At 42.3% G+C, this 26,028-nt stretch overlaps 2 protein-coding genes across 3 annotated transcripts in view; one reads left to right on the plus strand and one right to left on the minus strand.

The window, feature by feature from the left end:
* MED12L (mediator complex subunit 12L) overlaps nt 1-26,028 on the plus strand; it is a 981,938-nt gene that overhangs the window by 230,297 nt on the left and 725,613 nt on the right. The gene's annotated exons all lie outside the window — the stretch shown is intronic.
* The window catches only part of P2RY14 (purinergic receptor P2Y14), a 122,076-nt gene continuing 112,249 nt past the window's right edge, over nt 16,202-26,028 (minus strand). For both annotated transcript variants that reach the window (XM_073674732.1, XM_073674731.1), the window contains one exon: nt 16,202-24,991. In XM_073674732.1, the coding sequence (XP_073530833.1) occupies nt 23,575-24,582 (1,008 nt within the window). In that variant the 5' untranslated portion in view covers nt 24,583-24,991 and the 3' untranslated portion in view covers nt 16,202-23,574. The remainder of the gene's footprint in view (nt 24,992-26,028) is intronic.

Below are 26,028 nucleotides of genomic sequence, written 5' to 3' on the forward strand. Positions count from 1 at the left end.
GAATTGACATGCTGTAGATTTAAATCTGCACTAAATCTGCAAGTCAAAAATAAACAACGTGTGCATAAGACTTCAGGATTCTCATTCACTTTGCTGGAATCAGGAAACCCTTCAGGTCTTGTGAAAAATCAGCACAGAAAAAAAAAGCGACAAATCTGCAATATGTGCACAGGCCCTTAGGCCCCAATTCATTAAGATTAGTGTTTTGCACACCAGTTGTAACAAACAGTGCACTGAAGTAAGATGTTATCACTTCATTAAGATGCATGCGCCTTTAGTGAATTTGGGGCATTTTTAAAGTGCTGTGCTCCACAGACAGAAATATCCTGGGGCTTATGTATACTACCATTGTAATTTATGCACCCCTGAGGCATGAATTATGATAGAGAGGGAGCTTAGCCAGGACTCGTCCCACCCAAAGTTTTGCTTACCTCTTAAAAAGTTGCTGGTGCTGACCAGGACTTGCATAAAAATGTAAAACATTATTTACACAACTTTGAGCTGCACTGAATGTTGCGATATTTCAAGCAGTTTTATGCCTGAATTCTGGTGAAAACTACTTCAGGCTCTTGGCGTCTAAACAAGGCTAATCATTGTAGGGATTGTCCAGCTATACAAAAAAAAATTCACAAGACCGAAAATACGGTTGAATGAATGAGCTCTTAGGCTGGGCTAACACAAGCGTATGCAAAATCATCTGTTTTGTGTCCAGAAAAAAAAAATGACAATTTTTCATCCATATGCCATTAGTGTGTCCATTTTTTATATCCATATTCAATCCATTTTCTCCCTCCGCATACCTCCAAACTTTTGAAGTACAGAAAGAGGGACATATCATGCAGCTCACGTCTGCAAATTTAGCCCACGTCCCTGGCCACACCCCAATCCATGCCCATTTACCTTTTCTTTCTCCCAGGGCCGGCTCCAGGTTTTCACGGGCCTCGGGCGAAAGAGTCTCAGTGGGCCCCTTTAACACATACCACAATTCATGATGCACAGATAAGAAATATAGGTATTATACAATGCCAAAGATTTCACTTACTTCTTACATGAGTGATATCTATTGTAAATTCTACTATAGCCCCGAAACTGGTGAATCCTCACAGCACATGATGCAGACCAGACAGTATAGTCCTCCATAAAGTATTATGGCACCACTAAGTCCTCCATACAGTATAATGAGCCCCATATATTGCTCCATACAGAATAATGGGCCCTGTATAATGCTCCATACAGAATAATGAACCCCATATAATGCTCCATACAGTATAATGGCCCCCATATAATGCTCCATACAGAATAATGGATCCCATATTTTGCACCATGCAGTAAAATAGGCCCCATATAATGCTTCATACAGTATAATGGCCCCCATATATTGCTCCAAAGAGAATAAAGGATCCCATATTTTGCACCATACAGTATAATAGGGCCCATATAATGCTCTATACAGAATAATGGACCCCATATTTTGCACCATACAGAATATTGGATCCCATATATTGCACCATACAGAATAATGGGCCCGATATAATGCTCCATATAGAATATTGGACCCCATATAATGCTGCATACAGAATAATGGACCCCATATAATGCACCATACAGATTAATGGACCCCATATAATGCTGCTTACAGAATAATGGACCCCTTATAATGCTGCATACAGAATAATGAACCCCATATAATGCACTGTACAGAATAATGGGCCCCATATAATGCTGCATACAGAATAATGTGCCCCATATAATGCTACATACAGAATAATGGGCCCCATATAATGCTACATACAGAATAATGGGCCCCATATATTGCTGCATACAGAAGTTCAAATATTCCCCTCTTCTCTGAGCCCCAGTATGTCATACAGCGTCTACATGTTGGTCATTTATATAGCGATGAGAGCACGCTTAATTTACGGGGTGCGTGTCTCCAGAAACACAAACTGGACATATTGTATGGACATTAAAATGTACTGGGCACCACAACGTACTGGTCACTACAACAGCAGATTTTCAATCTCCACTTAGCATTGCTGCTTGTTTTGGGAAAACACTCATTAAGTCAAAATCGTCGCTACACCTGTAAGTAAATTCCCAGAAGGGTGTAATTTCCAAAATGGAGTCACTTGAGGGTTGATTCTGCTCTTCTGGCACTTAGGGGCTCTGTATATGGAGTCTGCAAACTATTCTACAATAAGTTGTTCTCCGAGAGTCAAATAGTGCGCCTTCCTGCTTGAATCTCACCGTGTGACTAAGCAGTAATGTACAGTCAAATCTGGGGTATTGCCATGTTCAGCAGAAATTGTGGTAAACATTTAGTTGCCAGTTTTACTCATTTCCCCATGCGAAAATGTAAAATCTGGGGCTAAAACAAAATTTTTGTGGTAAAAATGTAATTTTTTCTTCACTGACCAATGGTACAAAATTCTGTGACACATCCGTGGTGTCAATATGATCACTGCATCCTTAAATCAATTCATTGAGAGGTGTTGTTTATAAAATGTGGTCACTTATTGGGGGTTCTGTTGTTCTGGCACCTGAGGGGCTCTCCCAGTGGGTCATGGCACCCGCAAACCATAACAGTAAAATCTGCACTATAATATGGTGCTCCTTCCCTTTACAGCTTTCCACTGTGCCTGAAAAGTAGTTCCCGATTACATGTAGGGTAGTGGCGCATTCAGGAGAAATTGCACAACAAATATGAGGTCCATTTTTTCCTATTAGCCCTTATAAAAATTTAAAATTTGGGGCCAAAACTAAATTTCAGTGGTAAAAATATAATTATTCTTTCTTCACCGCCCAATGGTATAAAATTCTGTGAGGCACATTTGTTAATATGTTCAATGCATCCTTAGATGAATTCATTGAGAGGTGTAGTTTGTAAAATGGGGTCACTTATGGGGGGTTCTGCTGTTCTGTCAATGTGACATTGTACCCTCAAACCATTCCAGCAAAATCTGAACTCCAATATGGCGCTTCTTCCTTTCTGAGCTTTGCACTGTGCCGCAAAAGTAGTTTTTGACCACACATGGTACAAATTGTACTCTTCATTTTCTCCTATTATTGTTTTTGAAAATTAAAAACTTGGGGCCAAAGCAACATTTTAGTAGAAAAAATTGTAATTTTCCATTTACTCAGTCTAATGTTATACAATTATATGACTCACCTAAGGGTTACAAATGCTCACTACACCCCTCAAGGAACTTATCTAGAGATGTGGTGAGCACCTTGAACCCACTGGTGCTTCACAGAATTTTATAAGTTTGAGCCATGAAAATTAAAAAATGAATATTTACCACAAAAATGTTGCTTCAGCCCCAATTTTTTTATTTTCACAAGGGCAACCAAAGAAAATGGACTATACAACTTGTCATGCAATTTCTCCTGAGCACACTAATACCCCATATGTGGTGGGAAACTACTGTTTGGGCACACGGCAAGGCTCGGAAGGGAAGGAGCATCAATTTACTTCTGGAGCGCAATTTTGGTTGGAATAGATTGCAGACGCCATGACACATTTGAAGAGCCCCTGACATGCCAAAACAGCAGAAACCCCCACATGTGACCCCTTTTAGTAACTACAGATCTTAAGGAATTCATCTAGGGGTGAAGTTTCCAAAATGGGGTTACTTGTCAGGGTATGCGCACACGGTGCGGATTTGCTGCGGTTTTGACGCTGCAGAATTTCCGCACCATTTCCGCATCTAATATGCAAATTAGGTTACTTGCGGTTTTTGGTGCGTTTTTTACATGCGTTTTTGCCGCATGTGTTTTTTGATGCAGTTTTTATGCATGCATTTTTCATGTCTTCATGTTGAAATTAGAGAATAGGTTTTTTTTAAACAAACTTTATTGATCATCATGTAGCAATTTTGTGTGCGTTTCTGCTGCGGAAACGTAGGGTCAGGAAACTTAGATCAGTGGCACCACTCCAGCACTGCAACAAAAAACGCTGGATTGTGCTTTAACAGAGAACAGAGGTGTTTATCTTTTTATACAGGTATATTATTAGTCTGTCTTAGACCTATACATTTCGGGATAAATATTCCAGTGGAAAGTAATTGAAAAATAAAAGATGACAACACATAGACAGAATTACTATGTATTTTAGGTGCTTTTTAAAGAAAAACCAAACGTTACTAAAAATAATTTTCACAGGAAAATCTGTAGATGTTTTTGTTCGCCATCTAGTGGTCCTTTTTAGGTATTGCTGTATAATATTATGTATGTCGTGTTGGAGGGAATACATTTAGCTAATTGGCTGGCACTACTGTTTTCATAACTCCCATGAAATATAATGGCGAGAATTCTACACACGCTTGGGTCTCCTTTACTTACCTTTCCCTCTACTACTTAAACTCTCCAAACAAAACCTGCAAGAAACAAAATGAGCATAAACCCTGCTGTAACTAAATAAGTAAAAAGCAAAAGTGCATTTAAATAAAATAGGGTTCTTAGTGTTTCTTGTAGGTTTTGTCTGTTTCATGGCCAATGTGAACATGCATTTATATGCTGCATGTATACCAACTCAAACCCCAGCTGAATGTGTGTGTTTTTACTTAAAATCACCAGTCTGATAATTTAGGAAATGTACATATTTGACCAGTGATGACTGCTAATGTCATGCTTTTTGAAGTTTGATAAAGGGTTTTTTATTTTTCTGAACAGCTTCTTAAAAAAAAGTCACAGACCGACATCTTTTTTGACAGACACATTCAAATAAACCATAATAAATCATTATGAATTTAAGTAATATACAGAAAATATATATTCTTCTACCTATTGCATTTTTTATGTGTCTTATTGTGTATAAATATGTGACTCTTCAGATTTTGTGGTACGTAGTCTCTTGCAATTTGTTACCATCTTTTCAGTTAGCCATTAAAAGGTATCAACCAATGAAGACTCTCAAATCTAAGTAATATACAGGTGCTTCTCACAAAATTAGAATATCATCAAAAAATTAATTTATTTCAGTTCTTCAATTCAAAAAGTGAAACTCATATTATCATCATCATTATTATTATATAGAGTCATTGCAAACACCTTTTTTTACTACACTTTTTCCTTCCACTCAGCTTTCCATTAATATGCTTGGATACAGCACTCTGTAAACAGCCAGCTTCTTTGGCAATGACCTTTGTGGCTTACCCTCCTTGTGGAGTGTGTCAGTGACTGCCTTCTGGACATCTGTCAAGTCAGCAGTCTTCCCCATGATTGTGGAGTCTACTGAAACAGACTAAGGGACCTTTTTAAACACTTAGGAAGTCTTTGCAGGAGTTTTTTGTTAATTATTGTAATTTACTGAGATAAAGACTTTTGTGTTTTCATTGGCTGTAAGCCATAATCAACATTAACAGAAATAAGCACTTGAAATAGATCACTCTTTGTAATGACTCTATATAATATATGAGTTTCACTGTTATATTGAAGAACTGAAATAAATTAACTTTTTGATGATATTCTAATTTTGTGAGAAGCACCTGTAACTATACAGCGCATGATATGAATACATTAGCTTAATTCAATGTGAGCAGCAAAATGGTGATAATTAGTCATAATCTGTACACACTTCTTCAGTTTAAAAGAGTATTCCCATCTCCAAGATCCTATCCCAATATGCAGTAGGTGTAATAATAATATCAGCAAATACAGTGGTGGCCAAAAGTATTCGCACCCCTGCAATTCTGTCAGATAATACTCAGTTTCTCAGTTTCTTCCTGAAAATGATTGCAATCACAAATTCTTTGGTATTATTATCTTCATTTAATTTGCTTGCAAGGAAAAAACACAAAAGAGAATGAAGCAAAAATCAAATCATTGATCATTTCACACAAACCTCCAAAAATGGGCCAGACAAAAGTATTGGCACTCTCAGCCTAATACTTGGTTGCACAACCTTTAGCCAAAATAACTGCGAACAACCGCTTCCGGTAACCATCAATGAGTTTCTTACAATGCTCTGCTGGAATTGTAGACCATTCTTCTTTGGCAAACTGCTCCAGGTCCCTGATATATGAAGGGTGCCTTCTCCAAACTGCCATTTTGAGATCTCTCCACAGGTGTTCTATGGAATTCAGGTCTGGACTCATTGCTGGCCACCTTAGAAGTCTCCAGTGCTTTCTCTCAAACCATTTTATAGTGCTTTTGGAAGTGTGTTTTGGGTCATTGTCCTGCTGGAAGACCCATGACCTCTGAGGGAGACCCAGCTTTCTCACACTGGGCCCTACATTATGCTGCAAAATTTGTTGGTAGTCTTCAGACTTCATAATGCCATGCACACGGTCAAGCAGTCCAGTGCCAGAGGCAGCAAAGCAACCCCAAAACATCAGGGAACCTCCGCCATGTTTGACTGTAGGGACCGTGTTCTTTTTTTTGAATGCCTCTTTTTTTTTTCCCTGTACACTCTATGTTGATGCTTTTTCCCAAAAAGCTCTACTTTTGTCTCATCTGACCAGAGAACATTCTTCCAAAACGTTTTAGGCTTTCTCAGGTAAGTTTTGGCAAACTCCAGCCTGGCTTTTTTATGTCTCGGGGTAAGAAGTGGGGTCTTCCTGGGTATCCTACCATACAGTCCCTTTTCATTCAGACGCCGACGGATAGTACGGGTTGACACTGTTGTACCCTCGGACTGCAGGGCAGCTTGAACTTGTTTGGATGTTAGTCGAGGTTCTTTATCCACCTTCCGCACAATCTTGCGTTGAAATCTCTCGTCAATTTTTCTTTTCCGTCTGAGGTTAGCCACAGTGCCATGTGCTTTAAACTTCTTGATGACACTGCGCACGGAAGACACAGGAACATTCAGGTCCTTGGAGATGGACTTGTAGCCTTGAGATTGCTCATGCTTCCTCACAATTTCGTTTCTCAAGTCCTCAGACAGTTCTTTCTTTCTTTCTTTTCTCCATGCTCAATGTGGTACACACAAGGACACAGGACAGAGGTTGAGTCAACTTTAATCCATGTTAACTGGCTGCAAGTGATTTAGTTATTGCCAACACCTGTTAGGTGCCACAGGTAAGTTACAGGTGCTGTTAATTACACGAATTAGAGAAGCATCACATGATTTTTCAAACAGTGCCAATACTTTTGTCCACCCCCTTTTTTAGGCTTGGTGTGGAATTATATCCAATTTGGCTTTAGGACAATTCTTTTTGTGTTTTTTCATTGAAGACAAATTAAATGAAGATAATAATACCAAAGAATTTGTGATTGCAATCATTTTCAAGAAGAAACTGAGTATTATCTGACAGAATTGCAGGGGTGCCAATACTTTTGGCCACCACTGTACCTCTAATTAGAAATGTAGTATAGTTCTTGTGATTCGCTATATCGCTTACCCCATGTTCAGGAAATTGCATTAGCTTAGGTATCAACCAACTAACTGTCACTAAATGAATGGTCGTAAGCATGGATACCTAAGCTAATGAAATGTCCTGCACATGGGGTAAGTGACATAAATAATCAGCAAAAACTATATTACATTTCCAATTGGAGGTATTTGCTAGTATTATTATTGTTACACCTAGTACATATTGGGATAGGATCTTGGAGATGGGAAAATCCCTTTAAAAAAAGTAATGGAAGCATAAATTTTTTTACGGACAGGAGAAAGAAGTTCCCTATTTTTATGAACTGTTCAGGAATTCCTGGACGGTTGACAACCTTGCTCCGTACTCAGCATTGTGTCCAATGCAACTCCCCTGGCATCATCATCTGGTGGTGGGCTTTATGACCACTGCTGCCAATCAGAGGCTGTAGACATTACATTCTTATTGTTCTTCCTGTGCTGATGGAATATGAAGACTGCAGGCAATTAGCGGCTGCTGATTAGCTGCAATAGTCATGTGAAGCCCTCACCTGCTAAATATTGATACTAGGTGACCAGCAGGGGGCAAAATACTGGATGAAAAACTGCTGAAGTCTGTGGAAGGTAAGGGATCCATTTTTCAGAATATGATCCAAGAATATAGCTAAGCTGCAAAGTAACCAGAACCTTTACCATGTGTAACAGCCCTGTATGTGATGCGCCCCCTGGGCCGTGGGGTACTCTGTAGCCGGGCAGGTCATTGCTAGGGGAGATGTCACAGTGGCGGTGACCCGGTCCGTGACCCAGGGCGGTCAATAAAAGGGGGGTTATAGTAAAGGATTATAGTTTTTATGTTTAATGTTCGTGACGCCACCTGTGGTATGCGGCTAAAGGGAGCCGCCGCTGTGGAGCAGGTCCTCTGGAGCTGTTGGTAATGCAGCAGAGTTGGTTCAGCTCTCCACAGGTAGAGCTAAGCTCCAGGGCGTTGCTGTAATGATTATAGATGAGGTAGATGTTGTTGTGCAGTGTGGTGCAGGGGATGATGGCGCAGCAATAATTCACAGAGACAGTGGGGTGCAGTCTTCAGGGTTTACTCACGGTTATCACGTTGCTCCTGGTTACAACGGCAATGATCACCACCCACGTCGTTCTGCATTCACCGAGGCAGGGGTTCAGCAATCCGTCAGGTATGTCAGAAGTATTTAACGGGACCCTGTTCTGTGTGCCTTTCTCAGTCGTCTTCCTGCGCTGGCTCTCACCCTCCTGCCCTGCGCCTCACAATCAGCGTCCCAAGCCGGTAACCTCAGATCTTGGCGGGCAACCTGGAGTTCCCTGGATCCTATGCGGCTACTTTTTTGGCGATTAATTGTGGCTGTGGCAACTACACCCTGAAAGTGCAGAAGCCTCCGGTTTCTAGTTGAATATACAATTCTCACTAGTTGGGGGCCGGTCCCCTCTGCGGCTTGATCCTTCCACTCCTGGTAGATTCGGGCGTACGGGTGGCCTCCAGCACTTCCCGTTCCCCTAGGATCCCCTCTTCCTTTCTTGGAGCCTTCCTCCCTTCTCCTCTCCTCTCTTCAGTCTCACCTCCTGGGCCTCTCTCACTCAGGCCCGCTCCTCCCGAGCAGAACTCCTGCAGAGCTCCTGCTCCCTTCACTGTCCTCCTCTGACTGAACACTCTCTCAACTGAACTGAACTCCCAAGATGGCTTTCCTTTTTATATCCTCCTTCTCAAGTGCTCCCCTGAACTTCTTCCTCCACCCACACCCACTACATGGTTCCCCCTCTCTTGGTTCCCCCCACTCCAGCCAGGGTCAGGGCTCAGCAGCGCAGCAGTGCATCTTGCCCCTCCTGCTGGTCTGGAGTAGTGTAGTGTTGGATGCAGGTGTTTGGGTCCCGGGCAGTACTCCATCCTTACCTGAGAGTGGGATACTACACCTCTGGGTGAGATGCAGTACCTCTGTGGCGACTGAACCCGCAGGGGCGCCACATACCCCCCTGGTAAAACACAGCACGTCCGTGGGCTGGAACAAAGTAAAAACACAAAGTATTTTAAAGACATGCAAATTTTTAGAATGCATTCACATAGAAGAATATACAAAACTTTTTCTTCCCTTTATGGGAGGCACATTTCTTAAACGTTACAGGTTACTATATAAAACTTCTTTTTAAATAACATTTTTCCTCACACATAAAACATTTTTCATATTAAACATTTTCATTAGACTACAGTGAAATCTATAGCCGGGTGTCCATTCCACTGAACAAGGTGCAATCTGATGAACATGAGGGACATGTTTGAAAACCCTCAACGTAGGCCCTGGGCGTGGCTGCAGGGCATAGGTGATCCAGGTGTTGGACCACGTCTTCGGTCACGCCAAACGGGTTTTTGTTCTGTGATCTATATAAAACCAATAAGAAGCACTTGAAGAAGTGCAAACTATTTACATGGAAAGTTTTTAGCTGCTCACCGTCCACAGGCTAAGTGTCCTTGTACCTTTACCGGGTACAGAGAAAACTGACAACAAAAACTCTTTAAACACACAGCATTCTTACTATACCGCTACTGGTAACTATATACACATTTTTAGACGAATAGTTCAACAGTGGTGCTCCCTCCTGGGAAGCACCTGTCCACTATAGGCTGGCCCATCTGGATCATCAGCCTTGGACTGCAGAGGCATGTCCTCCTCCTCCTCCACTACCCTGCGTACATGGAGGGCATACCATCCATGTGGACTCTTGTGCCGGGTATAGGTGACACGGTCACCAGGGTAGAGGTCTCGGCCAGGATGTCCTTGCTGGAGATGGAACTCCACGTCCCGCTGGTTCACAAAGAAGTCTTTAGATAATTGCGGCTCCCTTATGAAGCGCCATCCGGCTTCTAGGTTGAACCTTATTACAGTCCCTTCTGCACGGCGACTGGGTGTGGTCAGCTTTACCTTGCGGGCCCGGGCCTTTTCCTCCATGTTGAGGGCCTCCATTCTCTCCCACCGCTCCTGTCACTCTTGGCACTCCGCTGTTAACTTCTGAAGCTCCCGTCGGCACTGTTCCTCCCTCCGGAGGGCTTCGGTTTCCGTCTCCCTCGGGAACCCCATGAGGTTACCCTCCTGGTTGTCCCACCAGAACTTTTCTCCTCCCTAGCGGGCAACCTGGGGCGCGGGCGTGGGTACTAGTGGGGCTCTCTGCTGATCCTCGAATTTGGAGGACCAGTCCCACGCAGGGCGCCCGTACACCCATGCGGGTGCGGGGAATGGAGGTTCCGGTAGGGGGCCCAGGAGCAGGTTGTCGCTGCAGGCGCCCGGGGCAGGGGGTTCCGGTAAATGGCCCAGGAGGAGGTCAGCGCCCGGGGCAGGGGTGTAGTCGTTACCTGCTCCTGCGGCCGCTCCAGCACTGCTTGTCGCATCCTGGTCCAGGAGAGGCTCCTCCGGGGCTGGGGCGCTGCTTGTGGAATGCAGCATGGACTGCTGCCAGGTCATTAGCTTCTCCAGCAGCTCATCCTTCCAGATGGCGACGGCAGCTTGCTGGGCCTCCTCCATCCCCCGGCCCAGCTCTTGTACCTCTTCGCGGAAGAAACTTGCATCCTCCAGGGATAATTTAGCCACGACTCCCTCCAGGTTGAGGGATACTGCTCCAGGTGGCAGGCCACGGACCGGAATTTGAGGCTGGTCTTCCTCCATCGCGCCTGCCGGGTGCTGTCTGGCTGCTCTGCTGGAGACTCCGCCCTGTCTCCCAGGTTTCTTATCTCCTCGCCCCTTTCTGGGGTGGTTCCATGGCTGCTTGCTGTTGTCAGCCACACCTGGGGGTGGCTTCCCCAGACTGATGGACAGATACAGGTATATGGCCACAGGCGCATGGGGTGGGTTGCGCTTTTGGCGCCATTCTGGGACCCGGCCCACGATGGGAGGTTCTTTGTTGTCCTTGATAACGCACATAATGGCGCCCGTTCTTCTGGGGCGGGTGCCACATTCAGTATAGAACACAGTCTCTAGGCACACAATACCCGGTGATAACGGGTGGGTTCATATCCTGTTCGTGACACCAGAATATGATGCGCCCCCTGGGCCGTGGGGTACTCGGTAGCTGGGCCCATCGTTGCTAGGGGAGATGTCACAGTGGCGGTGACCCGGTCCGTGACCCAGGGCGGTCAATAAAAGGGGATTTATAGTTTTTATAGTTTAATGTTCGTGACGCCACCTGTGGTATGCAGCTATATAGAGCCGCCGCTGCGGCGCAGGTCCTCTGGAGCTGTTGGCAATGCAGCAAAGTTGGTTCAGCTCTCCACAGGTAGAGCTAAGCTCCAGGGCGTTGCTGTGGTGATTTTAGATGAGACAGATGTTGTTGTGCAGTGTGGTGCAGGGGCTGATGGCACAGCAATAATTCACAGAGACAGTGGGTTGCAGTCTTCAGGGTTTACTCATGGTTATCACGTTGCTCCTGGTTACAACGGCCAATTATCACCACCCACGTCGTTCTGCATTCACCGAGGCAGGGGTTCAGCAATCCGTCAGGTATGTCAGAAGTATTTAACGGGACCCTGTTCTGTGTGCCTTTCTCAGTGGTCTTCCTGCGCTGGCTCTCACCCTCCTGCCTTGCGCCTCACAATCAGCATCCCAAGCCGGTACCCTCAGATCTTGGCGGGCAACCTGGAGTTCCCTGGATCCTATGCGGCTACTTTTTTGGCGATTTAATTGTGGCTGTGGCAACTACACCCTGAAAGTGCAGAAGCCTCCGGTTTCTAGTTGAATATACAATTCTCACTAGTTGGGGGCCGATCCCCTCTGCGGCTTGATCCTTCCACTCCTGGTAGATTCGGGCGTACGGGTGGCCTCCAGCACTTCCCGTTCCCCTAGGATCCCCTCTTCCTTTCTTGGAGCCTTCCTCCCTTCTCCTCTCCTCTCTTCAGTCTCACCTCCTGGGCCTCTCTCACTCAGGCCCGCTCCTCCCGAGCAGAACTCCTGCAGAGCTCCTGCTCCCTTCACTGTCCTCCTCTGACTGAACACTCTCTCAACTGAACTGAACTCCCAAGATGGCTTTCCTTTTTATATCCTCCTTCTCAAGTGCTCCCCTGAACTTCTTCCTCCACCTACACCCACTACATGGTTCCCCCTCTCTTAGTTCCCCCCACTCCAGCCAGGGTCAGGGCTCAGCAGCGCAGCAGTGCATCTTGCCCCTCCTGCTGGTCTGGAGTATTGTAGTGTTGGATGCTGGTGTTTGGGTCCCGGGCAGTACTCCATCCTTACCTGAGAGTCGGATACTACACCTCTGGGTGAGATGCAGTACCTCTGTGGCAACTGAACCCGCAGGGGCGCCACATATGCACCTTAGTTTCACTGCATTGTGTGTCTGTATTGTGCACCATAGCTAACCCATCATAATCAGTGCTTCCCCTAGAGAATACCTACAGTATATAATATGATGATGATATGCATTGCCACATGCAACAACTTCTTTTTTTATGCATTACATTTGACTCAGAAGAAACTGCCTTCAGAATTAGGCCTCGTTCACACATCAATATTTCACATAGATGTGATACCCCTTCTCTATACGGATAATGCATACTTTGCAGTCTATAGTTCCTTTTCACACATTTGGGAAAGACATGCATACAAACAAAAGAAAACAGCAGCACTCTGTAGGCACTAAGATGTAGGCAAACACTGAACATCTAGGAGTCTGCAGAGTGCTGCTGTATGCTTTTATTTGTATATTATGCAGTCAAGCAGCTTGTACCTGTTCACATTTGCTTTAATCTTTTTGGAGGTGCTGGTCAATTTTTTTTGTGAGAAAGACCTATAAACATGTGCTGGTTTGGACTATAATTCACAGACCAAACTCAAACATTTCACCAAATAGATCTGTAATGTGAACAGACCACACACGCCATTCCTCTCGTATCAGTGTGCTGTCTGATTGAAAAACAGATATGTGAATTTGACTTTACAGTATGAGCCTATAGATCAGTACAACATAAATGTATAATTCAGCTATGGGCATTACCCTTTAATATTTTGTCTTGACCAAAGTCAATGCCTTTATCCAATTTAGAATTGGTGGATGGACTTGCTGGTTATTCTTATAGAGCCTTAACAATGAAAGATCATGATCATGAACAATGAAAGAAGAAAGGGAAAAAATTTCATGGACTTTAAATGGAGAGACACTGTGCATGCTCGGCCACCTATCTATTCAAACTCTTCCCCTGTTCTAAAATATACAAATAAGTTAAAGAATTATTCCCATTTCCAAGTTCCTATCCCAATATATAGTAGGTGTAATAATATTAGCAAACAATAGTAATAATACCTCCAACAGTATAGTTCTTTTGATTCATTATGTCGCTTACCCCATGTGCAGGGCATTTCAGAAGCTTAGATATCCATGGTTACGACCACTCAAAACTAAACTAGTTAACTAACTGTCACTATATGAGTGATCGTAACCATGGATATCTAAGGCATAACGAATAGAAGAACTATACTAGTTTATAATTTGAGGTATTTGCTAATAATATTATTACACCTTCTACATATTGGGATAGGATCTTGGAGAAGGGAATGCCCCATTAAAGGAATTTTTGGGGAAATATTGAAAACTAATACATGAAAAATGACATTATTATAGCTTGAATTGAGAAATAATATTAGTTATTTTTTATACTCATCTTGTCTAGGGGGCAATTTTTTGGATTTCTAAAATTGCTGGCATCACATTACTCAGCATGAAACCCGTCCTAAACATAGCAGGACGTGTTGTGTCTCCTGATTTCTCTGGTTGCCATCTATTAGGAGAAACAAGAGCCTGACAGGCAGAAAAGGAGAGGAAACATCTCCCTGAGCTCGTGCATACTTACTCCTCCCTCATCCCGATGTGTATGCCTCTGCTCTGTCTAAGGCCTCATTCACACGTCCATGTTTTCAGTACGTGTTCTGTCAGTTTTTTTCACTGAAACAACACATACCCATTTTAATCTATGGTGCTGTTCACATATCCACATTTATTCACGGACCGTGGGTCTGTGCAAAACACACAGAGAAATGTCTGTTTTTTTTCTGGCAGCACGGATGAGAAGGGCCAACACAAGTCTAAGGGTCCGTGAAAAACACCTACAGCACACAGATGCCATGTGTGTGCCATCCATGTGCTATCCGTGTTTAACATTGCAAAGGATAGGAGAAGATTTGTAATTTATTTATTTATCCATCCATCCATGAAAATAACTAAGGCCACGGCCCCACTATCAGTATTTGGTCAGTGTTTGGTCAGTATTTTTTCTCAGGAGTGGGAGCCAAAACCAGGAGTGGGTGATAAATGCAGAATTGGTGACTTGTTTCTATTATATCTTTTCTCTGATTGTTCTCACCTGGTTTTAGCTCCCACTCCTGAGAAAAAATACTGACCGAATACTGACCAAATACTGATAGTGGGGCCATGGCCTAATGGTAAAAACTGACGCAGTGATGACACATTGATGTACAACATTGATTGACACTGGTCCCATTTTTTCCTGTACATATTTAAGTACGGACATGTGAATGAGGCCTAAGTTCACATGAGCATATAAAAAATCATCTGATTTTTATCAAGAAAAACAGATGATTTTTAATCTGTATTGTCATCTGTATGCCAGCTGCCTGCTATACATATGTTATCTGTATGTCCATTTTGGCCTCCGTATGCATTCGGGTTACATCCGGAAGGGAAGTGAACACCAGGCGAAAAGCGAACACAAAGTGGTGTTGGAAGACATAACACCTGTGCTGGTCCTCCAGCAGGAGTGTGAATGAGACTGTTATCATATGCTTCATTTTCTTGGAAACAGAAGGTCAAACATTCATGTAAGTCCCTGGCTTGCGCTCTTATTTATGAAGTGGTGCCTTACCCCATTTTGTTCAGATCCTTTTAAAAGTATCATTGCATCTCCTTTCTTCCGCAGCACACTGCTTTCCTAGCTCCCAGCTTCCTGCTTGCTGGGGGAGGCGGTGCGCTCCTGAAGATTGACAGTTCAAACCACTGGCATGGCTACAACTCTGTCCCGAACTGTTCACTCCTACATACTGCAAGTAGAGGCAGCTTTGCTTGTACAGCATTGGCGGGGCACAGTGTCAATGAAGCTGACCTGATCCAGCCATCTTTAGAACAATGCTTGCAAGTGTGTGCTCCTTGCCTAGGAAACTGGCCTAATCTATTAGACTGCACAGGTGGCTTGAAATTTAGGCTATAAGCAGGAAACTATATAGTTAAAAATTCCTCCATTCTTTGAGAGAGGTTTTTAAAAGGATGTAAATGGCAAAGTTTCTTGTTTTTACAAGCACTTTGCAATTTTCCCCATTTAAGAAGAAGAGACAACCCCTTTAAAGAGGTTGTCCAGTCAAAAATGATAAGTCGGTAGTCCCTCTGTGTGACTGCAGATGTATGAATCCCCCCAGTGCAGGCACTATGCGCTGCGGGGATTCGCCAGTATGAGACCCGGTAACGGAGGGTATGTATGTGTTATACACACCCCCGGCCAGTGGGCGTGGCATCGCTCTCCATACACTTGTATTGAGCGAGGCCGCGCCTTCTAGTTGGATGCGCCCACTGACCGTCCACGTCACTAGATGGAGCATGGACTCGCTCCATACAAGTGAATGGAGAGTGGCGGCGCTGAATGGCCGGGGGTATGTATAACGTATACATAGCCGCCGGTCCCGGGTCTCATACCGGCAAATCCCTGCAGCACTGGGGGGACTCATAAGTCTGCAGTCACACAGAGGGACTGCGGACATCACTTTTGACCGGACAACCCCTTTAAAGCTGTAACGACTGCCTATGATCCCTCCATAAACCTGAGAAGTTAAGCGGGTGAACTCTGTTACTCAATAATTTTGTGTTTAATAGACGTTAAGAGATGGACAAGTATGTCAGCAGATATTAATACAATAAGACCATCAATTCAGAATTGTAACTTTATACAGAAATAATTTACATCATTTCACATTCTAATATTCGTATATCGGTATATATAAACATTTCTATACAACATCTACAAATATGTTATGGTAAAAAAGAAAAAGCTCAGCTTTCAGATTAAGTCTCAGTTTAATAATAACCATCTTCGCATTGTATGTATAATGTAGCATGATGCTCTGTGTACAGTGTAGCATGACATATACACTCAGCATGTTACACAAAGTGATCCATGTATAGGACACCAGTGAGGGAAGATGCCGCATGTTATAAGGGCGCCATGTACGAGGATCGCACTCACTATTTGATTCCATAGTTAATAATCACACAGATGTTGAGTGATGCTGATGTAAATATTTAGCTTCACTAATCTTGTTCCAGTTTACATGATGTTCTTCTCCATTTATGTCCAGAAATCGCTGCTCTCCTATACTGCTATATTGTGCCTCTCAGTGTAAGACTGTTTCGTAGCTTTTTGTAGACCGAAGCTGCCATGGCTGCCTATCGATTGAAAGGGATGTCAATGGGCTTATAGTGTGTGGATGGTTATTGTGTGGTTATTTTTCAGTTTTGTTCCATAGAGAACATCTATAATCACATCTAACATTTGTGTCTGATGTAGTCAGTAATTCCTCTCCCTTTAGATCTTCCTATTCAGATTGGCTGTGGAATATGAGCACAAGCTCACCAGGATGTCAGCACAATGAAAGTAAAGAATAGTAGGATTTTAAGCAGCTAAGCTAGCAATAATTCACTTCAAATTTCACAAAAATTTCAGTGTCAGCAAAATCCAAATAGCTGGCTGTCATTTTGTTGAATTAGTTTTGGACAGGAAAAGAGTAAAATAAATTTTCATTCCCCTCTCTCCAGCCCTCACCACACAGGTAGCTCCTGCCAGTCCAGACTTTTGTCTCCACAGCGCGGTTAGGTCAGTCCTCTGATCACTAGACCCAATGCCATGTCATGATGGGCATCGCTCCTAGACGTCATGATGTCTTGTGAGGTCTAGTGAGTGCTGGAGGTGTCTCAGAGCGCTGTGAGGACATGAAATAAGACCAGAGGGAGCAAGCTACACGGAGGATCAGGCGGGGACCTGCGTAAAGGGACAGGAGTGTATTTTTTTTTATAAAGCTCAGATTTGGAAAGACCTTAGACCGCAATAAGACACGTTTTATTGGCATTGAACAAATTTATAGTGAATAGAATTTCCCAGCTGAATTTGAACGAATCAGACGAATTCAAACTCAAGACTCGCTCATCTGAATTTAGTGTAAAGCCATCTGTTTTAGGATGTGCAGTAGAGCCATGGGGATTTTTACATTCCTTGCAGCCCTGCCTGTTATTATCCGTCCACTCCTTCAGCTAAGAGGTGTTTATGATTTTACCATTATAATATACAATTGTTATTTAATAGGTTTATCCAATTTCTCAACCTTTTTTTAAACACAACTGCAGATGTAATAACAGGACGAAAGGAACAGTACACACCTATTATTTCTCCCAAGAATCCAGCATCGGACCCCCAACAATGCTCCATGTGTTTGTTTCTATGTCCCATATTAATATATGTCATGACCCCATCATGAAGTGGCGATGCGGCACGTGAACACTGCAGCCCCTTTAAGTAATGATCTAAAGAATTCAATATTTAATATTGAGATGATATTGTGTGATAATAGTAATGGAAATAAATATATACCGCCAGACTGTAGCTCCATCTCGATCGAAAATAGCATTCATATTTAACTTGTCCTTATGTTTCGGATGGCTACTTACACAACCCCCTCCTACACAGACAAACTCACATGGCACACACACAAGCACACACACACACACATCCTTACATATACCACACATAGAGGCACACACACACAGGCACACACACACACATCCTGACACACACCACACTCAGGCACATACACACACATCCTGACACACACACACATATAGACACACACTGCACACACACACTATGCATAGATACAAACATACTCACAGACACAGGCACGCACACCACACACACAGGCACATACACACACATCCTGACACACACCACACATACAGGCACACACACACTTACTGACACACACACATATAGACACACACTGCACACACCCTATGCATACATACAAACATACACACAGACACCATATACAGATACACACACCACACACACAGGCACATACACAAACATCCTGACACACACCACACATACAGTCACACAACACACACACAGGCACACACACACACATCCTGACACACACCACACTCAGGCACATACATACACATCCTGACACACACACATATAGACACACACTGCACACACACACTATGCATAGATACAAACATACACACAGACACAGGCACACACACACCCTGACACATACAGGCACACACACACATACTGACACACACACACACACACACACATATAGACACACACTGCACACACACACTATGCATACATACAAACTTACTCACAGACACAGGCGTGCACACCACACACACAGGCACATACACACACATCCTGACACACACAGGCACACACACACTGACACACACACACACACACATATAGACACACACTGCACATAGATACACATCCTGACACACACACATATAGATACACACTGCATACACACACTATGCATAGATACAAGCATACACACAGACACAGGCACACACACACACACCCTGACACATACAGGCACACACACACATACTGACACACACACACATATAGACACACACTGCACACACACACTATGCATACATACAAACATACACACAGACACCATATACAGATACACACACCACACACACAGGCACACACACATCCTGACACACACCACACATACAGGCACACACACTATAGACACAGATACAGACACACACATATACACACATACTATTCACCCAAGCACATACGCACATAGTATGAACACAGACACACACACATACAGACAGACACTCCTGACACACACAGGCACAAACATAATACTCACACACACCACAAATACATGCACATACTAACAGACACACACACATACGGACACACACTGCACACACACTATGCACACAGACAAACACAGACACAGGCACACACACACACTACACACAGATACAGACACACACAGAGACACCATATATAAAGACACACACAGACATACACGCCTCATAGGAATACACACAGACACGCCACACACACACACAAACACACTTACACCACACAGGAACATATACACACACACTCACACACACTTCAGTCCATCTGGCTTTCTGCAACTCAGGACTTGTGTGGCCAAAGGATGATCACCAGCACATCTGGACTGGGGCTGTTGGTGGTCTTTTTCTGGTTATATTCTCTCGCTGTCAGCTAATGATCTGTTGGAGTTTAATGCAGTGTTAACCCAGTTCATACTGTGCTACAATCAGGTCAGTTTCTTAGTCTTGCCTGCTGTGGAAAAATGACTAATATTTAAAAAAAAAGCAAGAGTTTGTACATTTCTTCACCTCAATGGTACCAGATTAAGTCTATCCTGAGAAATCACTGCTAGCAACACCTTGACTCATGAAGTGCCCTCATTCCCTGTTGTATGTATAAGAAATATACTGGTTTCTGTATATGTTTTCATTGATGTATATATATATTCTATAGTATTATCAGCTGAGGATTAACTATTAATTGCTTGTCTTGCTGCCTTTACTATTTAATCAAATCATCATTGTCTCTGGAAGTCTGATAATTTAATCTGAAGTAGAAAACCGTAACTTCCAGTCATTCTCTCCCTGTAAAGCGGAGCAGGTAGGGTTGTGTCTCCACAGCTGTGTTTGTTCTGGACCTATTTCCTTTCTTATCAAGCTACAGACCAAAGAAGCGCAGGAGCCCTGCAAAACAAAACACTCCTAGTTCCTAGAGGAAAGCTTTTCTGTTCAGTCCGTGTTTACCCTGAAGTTACCCTGCTCATCTACAGAACAAACAATGGAAGATGAAGCGATTCCTTGGCTTCATGTATGATGATGTTCTAAAGTAAAGAAGTAAAATTTCATGATTGACATTGTGGAGAACTTGTAGTTAAGATTTATATTTGAAAATAAAAACAATAGCGTTACCAAGAAAAACCTAATAAGATTTCCCATTCTTTGTGATACTAAGTTTTAAACCCTATTATAAATTATGCCAGAAAATGCAGTAAACTATAGGGTAAATCTACGTCAGTGCCCACATGGAAAAATAAATTCCTAATTTATTAAGAGACATAAGCCTCTTTATAACTTAGACACATCTTATTCCAGGAGGTTTGGTGTTCTTAAATTCGACTCAATGTTTTGTTTTTGATGCAGCAGGCTGGCATTGGGTGCTGGAACTCAATAATTTCACCCAAATCCTTCTACTTTTAAAGTGTACGCACATTTTATGTATTATTTAATAAGTGACATGGCCTGAAATGCCATGAAGATCGGTGGGAGTCCATGTCCTGAGAGTCTCAAAGAAACACTTTTCACATGTGCGCTGCTCATGAAGCAAGAGTGCCCCTTCATGAGTCGGCACAGACCTCAGCTCATGCAGGAGCAGAACGCTTCTGTTTCATGAGCAGCGCTCAAGCGACAATCATCTGCTGGGCACTTCACTTCTGCCATATATTAGAAAAAAAAAGTCTCAGAATGTAATTTTCAGCCACTGAAATCTAAAATAACTTAGTCTACTAGTGACCAATGTTATTACATGGGTGACTTTGTGATAAACACATCCTATGAAGAAACCATACTGTAGCATAAAAGTATTATGAGATAGAATAGTTTGATGCAAATACACCTTTACTGTTTTGTAAAAAAAAAATAATAAAGTAATGTGACATCTTATTTTAAAGCATACTACATGGCTGATGTTATTTAAAGGGGTTGTCCAGCCGCATAACAGGTATTTAAAATGCTAGTTTATAAAACTTACTAATATACTTCTAGCTGATTTCACTGCCGATCCCACTACACTTTCCAAGTTTAATTAGACAGAGAAAGAAAGTTCTTGTCTCACTGTGTTAGCAAATGACTAATGGCTTGATGAAAGGGGGCTGGCTGGTTTGACTGGCATTTAAATCAGGGCACTGAGGCTGATATTTTAAAAGTGTATCAGTAACTTTTTTAAAGAGGCCCTGCTCCCCTAACGCTGCCTCTTTTTTCCCTGTCATGCTATGTACTTCTATTGCAGAGATATTCACATTTATTGCTTTTGGAATGCAATATGTGAAATCTCTGTTTGCAATTCAACTGGGAGTTCCTTCAGAGTCTTCTCTGTGGTCGTGAACTTACATCCCTCCCTCCCAGTCACTGTCAGTCACAGTTTTGATTAGCAGTGACTAAGAGGGAGGGGTGAAAGCGCACGCCCCCAGAGAAGACTCTGAAGAAAAGCACAGTTGCGCTACAAGAAAAGATTTCACATGTTGTGATACAGAAGAAACAGATGTAAATATCTCTGCAATAAAGTGACAGAGTGCTAATCTGAACAAAACAATAGAATTAGGGGAGCTCAAGGATTTTTATAAGGTATTTATCTCAATTTTTTGGATCAAGTGACAGGTGTTTTTAAATTTTCTTTGAAACAGTTTTTTGTGTGGCTGAACAACCCCTAGCCTTTAGACATAAATAACATTATATGAATAGCATGACATATTATTAGCTTAGTTTTGGACAAAGTTTAATTTAACTATTTGATATCTGGACAATAATGACATATCTAATAAATAATGGGTCAACGGGCATTTTACCTGTTTCACCTGTCATGAATCATTGTAAATTCTGCATTTTCAGTCACGTGCCATTTTTTTTACATTGGTTTGCATTTAGTTTAAAAAGAGACACATTTCAGAAAATAGCTGAAATGTGCCACCTGTGAGCGTACAACATCTGTCTTTGGGAATACCTGCTTTACTGATAATTGTCAAATAACAGAGGACGCTGTTCAGAGAACTTGTAGTTCTAACTAACCACATGGAGCACGACCAGTAAAAGCATGACCGCTATGTTACTTATAGGCCTTTCAAGTTATAAAAATAGTAATTAAACATTTCTGTCATCACACATGTACTGCGTATAAAACGTAGCGAACGTATGCCATATATAAAAGCATTTGTGTGACATTATGGAAATATTGTGCACAATTAATTGCAAATCTTGCAAAACATTATTATTGTATGTTTCTCACTGAGGGCTGATGCACATGGCCATTCTACAGATTCCTCATGTAATGACCCATTACAAAGTCTTCATAGTTATCTACGCGCCCATACTGTACCTTCAGGTGTGTTTGATTCCATACCAAGGCATATACAGTTGCAAGTATCAAGAGTCATGAAATGTACTATTACCAAGCTATTTTCATTCCAGGGAAGAATGTGGTGTTATACAGAGGCAACATATAGTAATAGAAAGAGTTCATATGGCTTCATATATTGAAACCATAAAGATTCATCAAAGCAAACGGTGATTCCCAATGGAGCAGGTTATTAACTCTCTATAGAGTAGATGATAACTTGATGATTGCTGGTGTCCCACCACTGGGACCTTCACTGATCCCAAAAATAGGGTTAGAACGGAGGTGTGCCATGCATTTCTATGGCACTACCTAAGATTAAAGTGATGTAATTGCGGGCTATTTCCAGCCGTTCCCTTGACAAAAAAGGAGTTGTGGTGTCCAAGCATTGCCACATTGTCATTTCAGAGCAATATTGTTGGCATCATGGTGGCTCCAGCAATGGGACCATCAGCAAGTTATCACCAATCCCATTGAAAGTCGATAACTTTCCCAACTGGGATTAACCCACTAAGGCTATGTGCATACGTGGTGTTTTTGTCTCGCTATTTCTGTGAAGATTTGTCCTGAAGAGCTTCCTGATGCCAGCAAAGTGAATGAGAATCCTGAAGTCTCATGCACACGTTGCTTATTGTTGACTTGCAGATTTAAATCTGCATCATGTCAATTCTTTCAGTAATTTTGATGCCGATTTAACCAATACTAATGAGGGAGAAAAAATCTGCACCAAAAATGCATGTGAAAAACACGTCAAAAATGTGTGTATTTTCCACTGCTTTTTTCCTGCCAAGAGGTGCAGATATGGTTCAGAAATGTATGCTCCAAATACTCAACATGTGCACATACCCTAATAGTCATGAAATATATACAATCAGGAAAAATTTACATATCCTTCATTCACTGTAAAGTAACAATACAGAAGAGGAGAAATATAAATTATTAATATTAATGTATCCTTGCTTGAGTATGATACGCTCATGAGTTTTAAAGCGTTTATTGAACTTTATAGAAATGCTGGCTGTGAGCTTGAAACTTTACATGACACCTTTTCTGTCTCTTGGAGCCTGTCCTCGATGCGCATCTTCTTAAATAGCATTTGTCGGAAGGGTTGACACATGAAAAAATAAATGACTGGATCGAGACAGACGTTTGCCGCAGATAGAAGCAAAGTTACTTCTTTTACATAGTACAAGTTTTTTTTGTATTGACAAGAATAGCTGTTTCCGGTCTGACTTATTGTGTACGGGATTCGACATAAGTGATATGGAACAAAACAGATAAAGAATACAATCAGGATACTATATATGTTGCGTGTGGACTTTCTGCCAGCATTGGAACCTCTTCTAAACTTCTGATGGGATTGGTATATTTTCCGTGAGATGGAAACATAGAAGATTAGCAGTAAGGAAAACACCAGGACAAAAATACATATGCAGATATAATTTGAAGCCTTATGCCACTTTAAGCCCAGCTCACTTTTTAGCTGGGCACAAGAAACCTTTACCGTGGTTCCGTATGGTTGGTCGGTTAGGATCATGTTGGGGATTGAAATGAAAGCCATCATTGTCCACACCAGTGCAGATATGAGCTTACTGTAGAAAACACTCTGAAGAGAGGAGGAGGCATTCAGTGGTCTCACAATTTTAAAATATCTATCAAATCCCAAAATGCCTAGGAACATGATCCCGATGTACATGTTGAGATAAAAAACAACCGCGGAATAGCGGCAAACGAACACGCGCAACTCTTCATTCCCAAATCCTGCATCGCTAATTATCTTCATTGGAAATGTAAGGATCATTAACAGATCAGCAATCACAATGTTTTTCAGATAGACAATGAAGCTCCTGTTACTGGGAATGTAGCAGAATATCCATAGATTGATCCCATTTAGAAGTAGTCCCACGATGAATACCAACGTGTACATGGTGGGCAGGACTTTGGTGACGACCTCCGCGTTAGGAACACATTCAGAATTATTTTCCTTCGGCTCTTCAGTGAGATTAGTCATTTTTAATTTTTTGGATTGGTGTGTTTTATAATTGACTATTTGATTTCAGCAATTACAAGACCCTGAGATACGATCAGGGATATCAATGTCTCCTGTTAATGGATTGTAATAAAATTTGTGAGCTTTCACTTAAAACGATGCAGCTAGCAGGAAAAACACACCAGAAAATTCAAGGTCACGCTTATTTAGCAAATGCATTTTGTCTTATCCTCAGAGTGCGACTCCATAGAAAATTCATTCTAGTTGGGGCAATTATCCATAACCATCACTAAATGGACCAAATGCTTCTTCTTTATGGGTAAAGCTGATTAGATAACTTTATCAGCCATTCAATGGGCTGAGTCATTCTGTAGAGTAAAAGCTGCGTCTTCCTCACCCACATGTAGCTCCTCTAAGTTTCCAGGAACAGCTGTGGATATAAATTGAGTTTATATAGTTATTTTATGCAGTATGTACTTCTTTATCAACCATTATTCTACAATCTTCTCTATAATCAGGACAACATTGGGTCACATTTTGTATTATTTCTTTATGATATACAGTACAGACCAAAAGTTTGGACACACCTTCTCATTTAAAGATTTTTCTGTATTTTCATGACTTTGAAAATTGTACATTCACACTGAAGGCATCAAAACTATGAATTAACACATGTGGAATTATATACTTAACAAAAAAGTGTGAAACAACTGAAAATATGTCTTATACTCTAGGTTCTTCAAAGTAGCCACCTCTTGCTTTGATGACTGATTTGCACACTCTTGGCATTCTCTTGATGAGCTTCAAGAGGTAGTCACCTGAAATGGTTTTCACTTCACAGGTGTGCCCTGTCAGGTTTAATAAGTGGGATTTCTTGCCTTATAAATGGGGTTGGGACCATCAGTTGTGTTGTGCAGAAGTCTGGTGGATACACAGCTGATAGTCCTACTGAATAGACTGTTAGAATTTGTATTATGGCAAGAAAAAAGCAGCTAAGTAAAGAAAAACGAGTGACCATCATTACTTTAAGAAATGAAGGTCAGTCAGTCCGAAAAACTGGGCAAACTTTGAAACTGTCCCCAAGTGCAGTTGCAAAAACCATCAAGCGCTACAAAGAAACTGGCTCACATGAGGATCACCCCAGGAAAGGAAGACCAAGAGTCACCTCTGCTTCTGAGGATAAGTTTATCTGAGTCACCAGCCTTGCGTTTAGTTGGACCATAATTTATTTTTCAACAGGACAATGACCCCAAACACACCTCCAGGCTGGGTAAGGGCTATTTGACCAAGAGGGGGAGTGATGGGGTGCTACGCCAGATGACCTGGCCCCCACAGTCACCAGACCTGAACCCAATCGAGATGGTTTGGGGTGAGCTGGACCGCAGAGTGAAAGCAAAAGGGCCAACAAGTGCTAAGCATCTCTCAGAACTCCTTCAAGATTGTTGGAAGATAATTTCCGGTGACTAC

Source organism: Phyllobates terribilis, unplaced genomic scaffold (assembly GCF_046119375.1).
Source record: "Phyllobates terribilis strain yellow unplaced genomic scaffold, ASM4611937v1 Scaffold_3__8_contigs__length_932513732, whole genome shotgun sequence".
NCBI classification, from domain to species: Eukaryota; Metazoa; Chordata; class Amphibia; order Anura; family Dendrobatidae; genus Phyllobates; species Phyllobates terribilis.